The sequence below is a fragment of the Eleutherodactylus coqui genome, chromosome 3 (genome assembly GCF_035609145.1).
Source record: "Eleutherodactylus coqui strain aEleCoq1 chromosome 3, aEleCoq1.hap1, whole genome shotgun sequence".
In the NCBI taxonomy this organism is placed as follows: Eukaryota; Metazoa; Chordata; class Amphibia; order Anura; family Eleutherodactylidae; genus Eleutherodactylus; species Eleutherodactylus coqui.
The window spans coordinates 54,154,952-54,169,634 of NC_089839.1; the positions used below are offsets into that span (position 1 = coordinate 54,154,952).

The 14,683-nt window shown below is 42.9% G+C and overlaps 1 protein-coding gene across 4 annotated transcripts in view; it reads left to right on the plus strand.

Annotated features, from left to right (window-relative positions):
- TRAF5 (TNF receptor associated factor 5) overlaps positions 1 to 14,683 on the plus strand; it is a 62,494-nt gene that overhangs the window by 25,856 nt on the left and 21,955 nt on the right. For 2 of the 4 annotated variants that reach the window (XM_066595607.1, XM_066595608.1), the window contains exons 2-3: positions 9,127 to 9,348; positions 12,165 to 12,222. In XM_066595607.1, the coding sequence (XP_066451704.1) occupies positions 9,134 to 9,348; positions 12,165 to 12,222 (273 nt within the window). In that variant the 5' untranslated portion in view covers positions 9,127 to 9,133. Of the gene's footprint in view, positions 1 to 9,126; positions 9,349 to 12,164; positions 12,223 to 14,683 lie in introns of those variants that run through there. The other 2 variants (XM_066595609.1, XM_066595610.1) reach the window with 2 other exon arrangements.

Consider the following 14,683-nt stretch of genomic DNA (forward strand, 5'->3'; position numbering starts at 1 on the left):
GTGAACAGTGTGTGAGGCGCTTACATAGAGGTGAATGGAAAGGCAGCTTGCATGCTTGACCTCCACTCCATTCGTATGGGGGGTGGGGCACGGGCCTCCTGTTCTCTAATGGATAGGGGTCCCAGCAAATCAGACACTATTCCCTATCCTTTAAAACTTGGCACACTTTCTCTAACCCCTTAAGGATCAGGCTGTTTTGTACCTAAAGGACCAAAAACTTTTTACGGATTTTTATTTTATACTGCCCTATTCTTTTTCCTTCATATACCAAAATTAGTTTTAGTGTTTCTTTCCGCGACATATGGGGCTATTTTTAATTTTTTTTTTTTTTTCGTTTTTTAGTTTTATTGGGGGTAAAAAAGCTTTAAAAAATGTTGTTTTTTAATATTTATAATTGTTTTTTTTTAATAAGTATATTAATGCTAAAATAAAGTATGGGAATGGGTTTCTCGTTTTGTTTTGGACGTTTTGATATAGAATATGTATGGTTTTGGACTACAGGGCGCATACGGTGACGGTTTTGGTTGGGGTCGGCTTTAGGCCATTTACTTTTTTATTCTGTAAATTTTTTAAACTTATTTTTGTAACTATTTTTTTTACCATCTATGACCCCCATGATGTCATATAATACCTATGGGTGACATTTACATTGTTTTTTTTTATTACACACTTTTTCATTCATAGGAGCATAGAAAACATCCCCCTGCAGTGACAATAGTCACTGGCAGAGCTGATCGGGGTCTGCTGGGACCCCGTAGCTTTGCTGTGACAGGGGGCACCCGGTGGTCTCATGATCGCTGGGTTGCATAGTGGAAGAAACACTTCCACTTTCACTTATTAGTACATAGCGCTTATTGAGCGCTGTGTACCAGGGAAAGGAGAAGGCAGAAGTGGTTAAAAACGGCTTCTCTCTTCTCCTCTGGGTTCTCAGCTGTGACTAACAGCCGAGAACACAACCTGCTCCTGTTGGATTGCAGGAGCATAGGCTTTAATCCCGCGCCGTATATCTGCTATCTGCGGGATTAAAGCCCAGGAACAAGCGCCGTATGTTTACCATGCTAATTCCTTAAGGGGTTAAGACAGGCTATCAATATCTGACCAGTTTGTTCCAATTCTCTGCACTCCTTTTAATCAGCTGATTAAAGGGGATAAAGAATGGCGCATCCCCATCGTTGGTTTACTGCTCAGTCCTCTTTACTTGAATATATAATTATGAGATGAGTGCTGAAAATTTTTCTGTACAGAACAGGAAGTCTCAGACTATTATTAGGTTTAGTAGTCAATGTGAAAACTGCAGGATTAAAAAAGAAAAAAAATTAATCAGATGCTGACATGAAAATTAAAAAAGAAATCGCCAAAATTCTTAAAAAATATTTAGAAGGGTTTTCTGAGCAAATGCTATTGATGACCCATCCTCAGGATAGGTCATCAATAATTGTTAGCTGGGGACCCACCACTCAACATCCCAGTGATGAGCTAATTGACTGTTCAGCCTGCTGTCAGTGCAGCTGGGCTGGACATCATCATTGGGGTCGGAGGCATAAGTGTCATTGAAGATTTCACTCCCATTGAAATTGATGAGAGCTGAAACCTCCTATTACACTTCAGGCACTTCTAGCTCCGATACCGGGTAGAAGGCTTCTCTCTCATTGATCTCAGTGATGCTTCTGCCTCTGACCCCGATCTGGCCCCAGTGTACTGACAATTGATTGCTGGGGATTAGAGATGAGCGAGCACCCAAACTCTCGAGTCTGCGTTATTTGAGTTGAGCTTTTTGTAAAATTCGAGAGTTCTACTCGAGCAACGAACCCCATTGACTACAATGGGAGACTCGAGCATTTTTGTATGTGTGACGCCGGGTGCCGAGCTTTTTTTTTTTCCCTAGGTTCGTTCTCTCTCTCTCACCAGCCATACAAAAAATTTGCCAATGACGCACACTGCGTCGCGGCGGGGAGGGGCCAAAACAGGCAGGTCACAGCGGGGAGGAGCCAAAAACTGGGGCGGGGTCGAACACTGCTTGATGCTCGTTCGAGTAACAAGCACCATCGAGTACGCTAATGCTCGAATGAGCATCAAGCTTAGCAGAGTATGTTCGCTCAACTCTACTGGGGATCCTAAGGATAGGTCATCAATAGTATTTGCCTGGAAAACCTCTTTAACATAGAAATTTGATTTACACAGCAAGACATTTTCTGATGATAGCTTTTTTTAAAGGTTTTTCAGTCCCCACGTAAAATATGTTATAGCCCCACCACTTTCCATGTGTCGTCTTACGTGGCTGAAAAGCCTTTTGCTGCCCCCAGACACCAAGACCAGGGTGTGACGGTTAACTCTGCACCCCTATAGCTATACCCTTGTAAAGGCGGATCTACAGTCTTCAGGAGGGTTAGGAAGAGGCCACTTTCCCCTGATGTGAGTGTGATGCGTTAATGGGAAGTATAAGAAATCTATAGCACAGATAACACTGCTAGGCTGGTGATCCCCTAACATTAATTCAGGGGCTGTACAACTTTTACATCTTTATCAGTGAACTATTAAAATATGTTTTTATTTCTCTACCCATCCGCTGTAGTATCCTTTCAAGTGCAAATTAATCACATCCATGTCTGTGCTTTGTCATAAGTATGTGTGTACATATATGCATGCCTCTTCAGATCTATTTCATTATGCCTGAGGAAGAATCCTGAGAGGTTCGAAAGCTTGCCATAACATCATGTATTTTTGTTAGCCATTAAAAGGTATCATATCTACAAGATTACATGGTTTCTCTTGCTGGGAACAATCACATTATACTAAAACTGTAATGAACAGTACAGAAAGTGATTTTTCAGTCCCCCATCAATATCTACTATGTTCTACACAATTCATTATTATGTGTCACTGACTAATATACTACATGTATGACATTAGTCATGAACTTAGACATTTACTGTAGAGACAGAGAAAACAAGTCTGTAACCTCAGAACTAAAAGATAGCACAGATAACAAGACCTAGCTCAAAGTGAAAATATTTCAAGTTAAAGTACATTTCCACCTAATCTGCAGAAAGAAAAGAAAAAAAAACAACCCTGTAGTCTTTTAGAGTCTTTACATATATTGCTTAGTCCTTTCTTATCTATATCCAGGGCTGTATATATACCTTATGTCAGGCTAGATTGAATATGCTCCTATTAAAGGCTATGTACTCTTTTTTTCCCCTTGTAATCAATGTGTTTTTTGTTTTTTAATGAAGACGTTTTGTAATTAGTTTTCAGCAAAAATATCTGATTATTTGATTTCTATGCCTGTATTGTTTTCCAAGGCACTGCAGACTGCAGGACTGAAATCTTAGCAAATTCTAAGACTAAACTGACAGCTCCTTCTCTAGCTGCTTCCCAGTTGTGAATGCACATAACTGCCTTTCCATAGTGCTATACAGAGGGCTATATGACAGTGTCAGGGAAAGCTAGAAGAGAGCAGATCTGAGAAAACTACTATTACAAAGGGTTGTAATACACTTCAGCTGAATTTTCTTTTTTTATTAGAAGTGAGGGGGAACGGACTAGCAGCAACACAGAGAGAGGATGAGATAGACAGAGAGATAACTGTGTAGTACCGAGTGGGTGTGGTTTTGTTACACAGTCTCTGAAAGAGGAGAAGGAAGGGGGAGCTGAACTTGTGCACCATCATGGGAGAGATCATCTGATCAGTACTGAGAATGCCCCCCAGCCAGAAACTTGAATGTAGGAGAGCTAAGTATGAGGCTTTCTTAATGAAAAACTCAATGCAACCCCCCCCCCCCCAAAAAAAAACCCAGATAACTGCATAATTTTTTTCTGCTGGAAATTAGTAAGGTATATGTGTATTGATTTTTCATGCACAAAGGTTTCCATAGCCTTAAACCCCTTAACGCCACAGGACATAAGGTTACTTCATGGCAGCGTAGTATTTCACATGACAGGACGTAACCTTATGTCATGTGGATGTCGCGGGATCAGAAGCTGATCCCGTGCCATCCTGCAGCAGGAGCCAGCTGTTACCAATAGTCGGCCCCTCTCTGCAGCAGCGGGGGTAGATAAGGACAAAGACCCCTGCTGTTAACCCCCTAAATGCTGAGATCTGTGCAAGCCCTTCCCCGAAAATCCCTTGCAGGGGTTGCCTTCATCCCATTGAAAGCAATGGAATGACATCGCGTTCCTCTGCCACAGCTGTGGTTGGGGATCCCTTCATCTCCGTGGGAAGTCCCATCATCACACATATGAAACTTTGCCCATTCACACGTTTTCAGCTAATGCTAGCAGCTCATTTTTTACGCACACATAGGCGCACAAAAAAACACGCTCATCTGACCTCGGCCTAAGTGTGCTTTAGTGCTTCTAATTTCTCTTATCTTGCCACTGCATAGTTTTGCACTTTTCTACTTTTCAACCACAAAAGCCTTTGATGAGACGGCCTCATATATCAACAGGAAGCTGATTCAGTGACTTATTACAGTAAGTCTGTACCAGTTTTCTTTTTATTGGCCGCATGTACTTATGTTGAGGAGTCAACGTTCTCAATTTGGTTTCATTGATTACATGATGATGTAATCTACTGAAAGTCTAGATCCTATATCACAGGGGTTTGCTGTACCGTGTTGAGCCGGATGTTTATGGCATATGTTCAGTTTATATGTTTTTCGACTAGTGGTAATGCTTTAAGCAGGGTCATAGCTAAAGTTTTTTGGACCTTGGTGCAAAACGTTCAGCATCGGCTCCTCCATCCTTACGAATCTCACATACTTACCAACTTTTAAAAGGGGCCATCAGGAAGCTTTAAAAGATAATATTTTTCTATAGGTCCCACCCATTTACATATGTACACTAATCTTTTGTTCATTCACTTTGCATTTTGCTAATTGGATTGTCTAAGTTATAGCTTAATGGTAAAAACCCATTGTGCATGCTGTAAAATAACAACTTGGCTTTTACACACTAATCCTCACTCCTGCTGTGCCCCATGGTGTTGCTCTGGGTCCCCCGTCTGACATCACTGTCACAGGCTTCCCCAGCCTGTTTACCGGAGATCACAGGCATAGAGGATCGGACACCGGCACGGGACCAGGGAGAGATGAGTATAAGCCTATTTGTTGTTTTTCTGCATCCAGAATGGGTTTTACCATTAAGCTATATCTTTGACAACCCCTTTAATTGACAAAAATAAACTAATAACACTTCTATTTTTGAATTCATTCATACTTTGCCGCATTATTTTACGCATCTGCTAAAAACTTTTGCACAGTTCTCTATATGGGGCACGATCCCAACCTATGATATTTCATCACAACTAATACATATGACTCCTTTTGGCAGACCCCAAAATGGTTACAGACCAGATACCAGACCTCTATAGAAAGATGTAATCCCCAGGCTAGATAGATCTTCTCCTCTTTATACAGACCCCAAATCAAAACATGCACCAAAAGTAGTACTCAGTAACTCGGGAGAATTGTCAAGCATTAATCTGAAGCTGCATTGTCAAGCTTCTGAAAGTGACCCATCAAAGCAGGACTAGCAACCCAATTAGTGTTAGTGTAGTAGACCCTGGCTTAGTGTCCTAGTTGCAACTTTAGTGTTCTTAGGATTAATTGGGGTCTCACTGGTCAGACCCCCCCCCCCCCCCCCACTTATTAACAAGTTATCCCCTATCCTGTAGATAGGAGGTTCAGAAGGCAGCGCTCCAGGGAAGGGGAGGGGATGTATCAGATGGTATGATTAGAAATGGAAGATAAGTATTAATCCGACTCACCCTGACGTACCCGGATTTTCCCTAGGGAATACCGGTACATCAAAATCCAAGTTGGCAGTGATTAATTCTAATGGATGATCCAGGGTCACTGGTCTTTAAGACATCCACGTCATGGAGAGCATCATATGAGGACTCCGAGTATACAGCTATATCAGAAGAAAGGCGATATGTACATAAGCCAAAAAAGCCCAGCGCTCCAGTGAGCAAGATTGTTTCTAGTAGTAAAGCAATATAGAACTTTACAGGGTTGTCTCTAGTGAGTGCACCCTTAGTCCAAGCCAGTATCGGACACTATCGGGATTCGACCCCCGTTCTTCTACATCCTACTACCTATATATACCACGCTGGCTTGGACTAGGGGTGCACTCACCAGAGGCACCCCTGTAAAGTAAGTTCTATATTGCTTTACTACTAGAAACTATCTTGGTCACTGGAGCACTGGGCGTTTTTAGCTTATGTACATACATATCCTGTAGATAGAAGATAGCTAGTAATTCTGGTAAAACTTCTATAAATACCCATGCATATAAAGTGTGATCAGTCAACGGTGCTGAAAATCCTACTTAAGGTGTTGCAATTTTTCCCGTAGAAGATCAAACTATTGCAAGAACTGCTTCCTGTTTTTCCCATGCCCAGTCTACTTGAATTAGTTTTTCATGTCTCTCACAGTGCCAGATTGACCCCTGGTGGTGAAATTTGGGATCATTTTCTTTTCCACATGGATCACTTCCGCATGTCCTGGATAGTATTATTATCAAGTTTGGTTCATTTACACTCAGTAGATGTCTCCAGACATTTTTGAATAGTGATACTTTAATTGTAATCACCCTGCATACCTATGTATATTATTGCTGGACTTTATACAATATATATTTTTGCCAGAAACTTCAGAGGGATCACATGATGATGTTTTTTTAAGTCACCATGCTGCTGTGAATGAGGAGTCCATTGATAGACTGATGTGCTGGGTATAAAAAGCAAGTTCTGGGTGATTCAACAGTTTTTGTAGAGAGCCTTGTGAGGAGTAAGCGACCCCACTGTTACTATAGAGTTTCCTGTACCAGAGAGAGAGTGCAACTCAGATACCTGGAGTGGCTTTATCCAGCTGTTACAACAGGAGGTCTGCATATCATCTAAGGAAACGTCAGCTGCAGTTACCAACCACCAGATTTCACCTGTAAAACAGATTAGTTTGATTTCATCACTGCACAACCTCCCCAAAGGTACTGTGCTAATAATTTCTTCAGGGGACAATGACTGCATATTTTAGTCTGCGGATTGAGTCATTTGGGTCACTAAAGTTACTTCACAGGAGAATCCTATGTTCAACGAGCATCTGTGGAGTTATTTACCCCCGGCCAAGGCAAATTATTTATTACCTGTGATAATTCTGTATTGCGTGCATAATGTTAAGGGCACTCTAATCGTAGGGAATGGACTGAGTTATAGCAGTAATTGAATATTAATAAACTGTTTGCATTGTATCCAAATAATACTGTTATATGTCATTGCCATATTATTCTTTACCATACATTCAGTAAAGTCTTGTTTGTTCAACTGAACTGCTGTAAAGTCACTCCATCACCGGTGTCATATTCTGCACCTACAACACATGTCTCATGTCAGGAGTTTGCCAGAGATGAGCGAGCACGCTCGTTTAAGGCTGATGCTCGAGCAACCATCGGTCTTCTCGAGTAGCTGATTACTCGTCTGAGCACTACGCGAGGGAGCGGCGCGGGGGGGGAGAGATCTCTCTCACGTTCCGCCCCCGCCCCCCGCATGGTGCTCGGACGAGTAATCAGTTATTCGAAAAGACCCCGATACTCGCTCGAGCATGAGCCTTAAACGAGCGTTCTCGTTCATCTCTAGAGTTTGCTTTTTTCAGAAATAGTGCCACTCTTGTCCATGGGTTGGTATTGCAGCTCAGCCTCATGAATCACAGCTGCAAGGAAGCAAAAACTTTTATCTCTGGGGTGATTAGAATTATTCAGAAAGATGAACCACAGATTATTTCAAACTTTCATAAAAAACATTACACCCTGTAAACATTCATGCTGACACTCAGAAGCAGCTGAAAATGAAGGAAGTCTTTGAGGACATACTGGAACTGCGTATACATTCAATTTCATATGCATGAATCCAACAGTAATAAATAATCATGGCACATTCCATCAGATGCCGCGTTACACAGCCATTCTCCCATTGAGGGCCTAAACAGATGGGCGCACGCGCTTATACGCTGACCGCTATGGAGCATATTAGCATATGAACTAGTGTTTTTTTTTTCTTTGACTATTTAAACTTCGCGCTATCTTTTCTCGAATGTAGTATTGATGTGTGGGAATCCCGATAGTGAAAACAAAACCATTGACATCAATGGCTTCATTTCAGCCCGTTTTGAGGCTGTGATTTTCATGGCCCTTCAAAACGGGCAAAGCTCACAGTCATTAAAGAAGCCCTGAAGCATTTCATCTGGGGTAAATAACTCGGCACATATGCTGATGCTAGAGATGAGCGAGCACCCAAATGCTCAGGTCCGCGGCAAAAATTACATAACTTTATTCTATGGGTCAGTACAATTCATAAAATACCAAATTTATGTAGTTTTTTTTCCTGTACTACTATAAGGGTTCAGTCACACGGGCGTTTTGACGCACGTAAAAAATCATGACAAAGACCTAATTGTGGGTCGAAACATTGTGTTTCTTTTGGCTATGGGAGATTAAAACTTTGGAATATTTGCACCGTTTTGGTGCTGTCATCTTTTTCATTATCTTCTAAACTTTGGGACTTGGTCCAAACCCAGGTGGCTGCTGCATTGTATGACAAGTTCCTACCCATATTGGGACTGTGGTTTGCTGCTTGTGATATTTCTATACCATCATGTGATCAGTCATTGGCGCTCTAAGCTCCGCCCCTGATCACATGATGGTGATAGGTCCATCACAGGTCCTAAAAACATGCAGAGCTTGACAGCAGCCGTGTGCTTACAGGACCTCTGATGATGTAACCTTTATGTGATCAGGGATGGAGCTCAGAGACCCGGTGACTGATCACATAACAGCGGCATTATCACAGGTCCTGTAAGCTCACGGTTGCTGTCCAGCTCTGCTGGTTTAGAACCTATGACCAATCCCTTTCACTATATTATGTTAGTAAATGGTGCATTGCGCCATCAGGAACACTGGTACTAGTAATCTTATGCAGAGTTTCCAGTTTTCCATTGTAAATTTCAATTATAAAACTGTTTTCCCCTGCCACTAGGGGGAGCTCATTGTACTCACTAGGCAGCGATGTAATTGTTTGTTCACTTCCAGCAATATTTAGTCATGTTCCATTCTGTATTTGCTTTCTTCCAGCTCCGCCATGGACTATGCTGACATAACTCTGCATCCCGAAAATTTCTGCAGACAGAACTCCAGCACTGGACTGTCACTTGACTTTGAGCCGAAGTTGGAATATGTGTTTGTGGAAACATTGCAGGACCGCTACAAGTGTGCAAGTTGCCATTTAGTTCTTCACAATCCTCATCAAACAGGATGTGGTCACCGCTTCTGTGAGAAATGTATATTGTGCCTGAAGTGAGTGTCTGTCGCCTTCTTAACATCTGCTACACTAAGTATGTCTGCATACAGTATGCATCATTATATCCGCTCTCTGGAGACCCAGGCACTGCTGGCTTTAGTTACTTATATACCGGGTGACAACCACCTATGACTACTTTAGCAGCTTTCCACAGACTATCATAAACTGACAATCAAGTCATAAATGGTCGCTTCACAGTGGGACACATTAGTAGATTATAATACTTATTGGTATATAAGTTATGATGGCCTAAATCTAATCTTTATCTATATAGCACCAACATAATCTGCAGCACTATACAAGTCAGGGCTAGCCTGCACTGACAGAATTAGACATTACATATAATATTAAGCTAATACATCAATTGAATTTACAAATTATAGTGTTACAGAGCTTACAATGTCTGACGAAATAAATATGACACATTCACACAGGCATATTTTCTGTCCGTATTACGTAGAGACATAAGAAGGACAACCTTATCACCATTTAGTTGCCTTAGGGCATTTAGGCATGTATTTTATGTACATAAAATAAAGAAAAATGGACCAAAATCGCCCATTAAAGTCTATGAGATTCTGTGCATCAAATATTCACTGCATTTTTGCGTATGTTGGCAGAAGACATGGGCAGTGACATAAATTGGGCCTTCTTGCATTTTTTTTGTGCATGTGAAAAACTAATTGAATGCGGATGCAACGCATGCATAAAAAAAATCCCAGAATATGCATTAAATACACACATACTAAAACAATGTGATTTTCATGCACCAAAATTTCATGCGCCTGCATCAATGTGGCCTATATAGGGCTGTATACAAAAAGCTGCATAAAACAGTCTCAATGTCTAAATATCTGAGTATCCCTGATCTGACTCGTGCAGAGCGGCTTGAATGCTGAGGAGACTCCTTTTCTCACTTTTTTTTTCCAAATGTATGTATTTTTTACTAGAGATGAGCGAGCGTACTCGCTAAGGCAAACTACTCGAGCGAGTAGTGCCTTATGCGAGTACCTGCCCGCTCCTCTTTAAAGATTCGGGTGGCGGCGGGGGAGAGTGGTGAGTTGCGGAAGTGAGCAGGGAGGAGCGGGGGTAGGAGAGTGAGAGAGAGATCTCCCCCACGTTCCTCCCCGCTCTCCCCCGCCGCTCCCAGCCCCCCGCCGGCACCCGAATCTTTAGAGACGAGCGGGCAGGTACTCGCATAAGGCACTACTCGCTCGAGTAGTTTGCCTTAGCAAGTATGCTTGCTCATCTCAAATTTTTACACAAAAAACAATTTTGTAATGGACTTTATAAAAAATTTTCCAGTTTTCTTCTGCACTTGCAGTATATTGCTATACACTGCAAGCTGGAGGACTCATTTCCTTGCAAAATCTGTCAGTGAGACTTGAGCCCCATTTACACGCAATGATTATCACTCACAATTCGTTCAAGCAATGGCTTTCTGAGTGATAATTGTTGCGTGTAAACGCTTCCATATTTCACTCTTCTAGTGAACGATGATTTTTAGATGAGCATAAAATCAATTGTTCAGCCAGAGAGAGATAGCAGGGATCGCACGCTGTGTTCTCCATGGAGCAGCTGATTACATTGTATTCTGCTGACAGCCAGTGGCAGCCTGTGCAAAGACAATGCAGCTTAGTGCAAAGTCCAGACCACCTGCTGTGTTCTGCAGACAGCTGCTGGAGGCTCATTTACATGCAAATGAAGCTGATAAACTGCTAATGGGCATTAGTGTCCATTAGTACTTTCTGCAAAATGATCGCTAGAATAGTCAGTCCTTCAATCATTTGAAAGATTTTCTTTGCGTGTAAATGAGCCTTGAGTGATGGATTCTGCCATTGCATACTGGCTTTGTGCTGCCTATCACCATGTATTATCTTGGCGTGCATGTGTGCAATCCATGTGAGCGGCAATATGTCTGCCTATGGGATGTTGGCACAGCGTATAACTTACACAAAACCCTCACACGTTATGCTGTATGATCATACACTCATGTGAGAAAGCCCTTACCAGTTATAAATTTGATATATCACATCTACCAGCTTCTCTGCTGATAACTGGAGATTAAAAACCTCCCTCATGTTACTAGCTGCAGAACCTGTCACTCAGTCTGACTAATGGATTTTGCAAGAAAATGAGTCAATGAGTCCTCCAGCTTGCAGTGTATAAGAATGCTCAGCAAGTGCAGAAGAGAAACAATGAAGATTTTTATTACTTTCAATTACAGAAATTATTTGTGTAAAAATACATAAATTTAAGAAAAAAAAGACATGCAAAAACGTCTACAGCCTGCAAGCTTAAAGGGGTTTTGTCATAACAACAAAAAAAAAATCTATAGTCACGTATTCTTTCCCAGGCAGACTCCTTAAGGCATCTTCTCCTCCTGATCTTGTCTAGTCCTCCTTCCACCCCATGGGTCAGCTCACCTCCAGCCTGCCACCTTGTTATGAAGCCGGCAGATCAGTGAAGGTCTTGCCCCTGTGACATAGCGTTCACTGGCTAGGAAGGAATGCTGATCTATTACAGAGACAGCACGCATGAGTAATCTCTGCAATAACTCGGCACTTCCCATGCCAGACTGTGATTTTGTGACTAAGTGTACATGGCAGGGCATTGCCTGTGAATTTACGTAACGTCACAGTAAGCAGAAGAATCAGCGAGCTAGTGGTGAGGTGACCCCCTCGGGACTGCAGGAGACAGGAGAAGATCAGCAAGGAGAAGATGCAGTAAGTAGACTGCCTGGGGGAAAATAGATAAGTGTAGAGTTTTTTTTAATGACAGAACCCCTTTTTTTTTTAATTTTCCTTTGCAGGGAGTTGAATGAGATTCCTCAATGTCCAATAGACAAAGAAAATATTAAATCACAAGAGGTAAGGAAAACTATTTATTATGATAGAAACCAGGATATTGCTGTGATAACATGCACTAAATTTATTACTCTAGTACCCAACTGACTAGAATTCCTGCTGATTTAGCATTCAGCCATAGCACTAATGTCAGATGAACATGAAGTTACTAAATAATCTATTAGGGCTAACTTTTGTCCTTCATGCATGGACTTAAAATTTCTATTAGAGGCAGGAGATGTATCACCCATTAATGGTGATACCTAGAATTGGGAAGATACAGTTTTCTATGTTTATTTCCGTTTTTCATGAAAATAAACTCTTTAAATGCTACAAGGAAAGAAAGTTGGTGAGCCCTTCTTCCCCATAGAGAAAGCCTATGAGTCCTGCTTCCCCTGCCCACTCATAGACTAAGCCTCAGAGAAAGACGATGAGACCTGCTTCTCCCGTTCTTTCATAGAGAAAGTTTGTGAATCCATTTTCCCTTGCTCATTCATAGCAAGAGCCTGTGAGTCCTGCTTCCCTCACCCACACATAGAGAAAGCCTGTGAATCCTGCTTTCCCCTGCCCACTTATACAGTAGAGAGAGCCTGTGAGTCCTGCTTCTTTTTGCCCACTAAGGCCTCCTGTCCATCGGCGATATGTCACTGCATTATCCACGACGATAATCTGGCCGTGGATAATGCAGTGAACGCTTTCCATAGACTTAACTATGGAAAGCGCAGCCCGACATCCATGAGCAGAGAATCATAACGATTCTCCACTCGCGGGATTAAAATCGCGGCATGTTGCGATTTGCCACGATTTTTCGCGGTCAGCCTATCTATCAGATAGGCTCATTGCGGAGATCTGTCAGTTCTCCCCCCAGTCCCCCAGTGGCAGAATATTGCTGCCTCGGCTGTGGACCGGCAGCCTTATAGAGAGATCCTGTGAGTCCTGCTTCCCTCTGCCCACACATAGCGAAAGCCTGTAAGTCCTGCTTCCCCTTCCCACTTATAGAGACAGCCTATGAGTCCTGCTTCCCTCTGCCCACACATAGAGAAAGCCTGTGAGTCCTTCTTCTCTCTGCCCACTTATAGAGAAAGCCTGTAAGTCCTGCTTCCCCTGCCCACTTATAGAGAGAGCCTATGAGTCCTGCTTCCCTCTGCCTACACATAGAGAAAGCCTGTGAGTCCTTCTCTCTGCCCACTTATAGAAAAAGCCTGTGAGTCCTGCTTCCCTCTGCCTGTACATAGAGAAACCCTGTGAGTCCTGCTTCCCTCTGCCCACTTATAGAAAAAGCCTGTGAGTCCTGCTTCTTCCTCCCACACATAGAGAAAGCCTCTGAGTCCTGCTTCCCTCTGCCTACTTATAGAGAAAGCCTGTGAGTCCTACTTTCCCCTGTCCACTTATACAGTGGAGAGAGCCTGTGAGTCCTGCTTCTTTTTACCCACTAAGGCCTCCTGTCTATGGGCGATATGTCAATGCGTTATCTGTGGCGATAATCCGGCTGCGGATAATGCAGTGAATGCTTTCCATAGACCTAACTATGGAAAGTGCAGCCCGACGTCCATGAGCAAAGAATCATAACGATTCTGCACTCACGGGATTCAAATAGCGGCATGCTGCGATTTGCCACGATTTTTCATGGTCAGCATATCTATCAGTTAGGCTCATCACGGAGATCTGTCAGTTCTCCCCCCCAGCCCCTGTGGCGGAATATCGCTACCTCGGCTGTGGACCGGCAGCTTTATAGAGAGATCCTGTGAGTCCTGCTTCCCTCTGCCCACACATAGAGAAAGCCTGTAAGTCCTGCTTCCCCTGCCCACTTATAGAGAGAGCCTATGAGTCCTGCTTCCCTCTGCCTACACATAGAGAAAGCCTGTGAGTCCTTCTTCTCTCTGCCCACTTATAGAGAAAACCTGTGATTCCTGCTTCCCTCTGTCTACACATAGAGAAACCCTGTGAGTCCTGCTTCCCTCTGCCCACTTATAGAAAAAGCCTGTGAGTCCTGCTTCCCTCTGCCTATACATAGAGAAACCCTGTGAGTCCTGCTTCCCTCTGCCCACTTATAGGGAAAGCCTGTGAGTCCTGCTTCCTCCTCACACACATAGAGAAAGCCTCTGAGTCCTGCTTCCCTCTGCCTACTTATAGAGAAAGCTTGTAAGTCCTGCTTCCCCTGGTCACTCACAGAGAAAACAGGTGAGTCCTGCTTCCCCTGGCCACTTACAGAGAAAGCCTGTGAGTCCTGCTTCCCTTGCCTACACATAGAGAAACCATGTGAGTCCTGTTTCCCTCTGCCTACACATACAGAAACCCTGTGAGTCCTGCTTCTCTCTGCCCACTTATAGAAAAAGCCTGTGAGTCCTGCTTCCCTCTGCCTATACATAGAGAAACCCTGTGAGTCCTGCTTCCCTCTGCCCACTTATAGAAAAAACCTGTGAGTCCTGCTTCCCTCTGCCTACACATAGAGAAACCCTGTGAGTCCTGCTTTCCTCTGCCCACT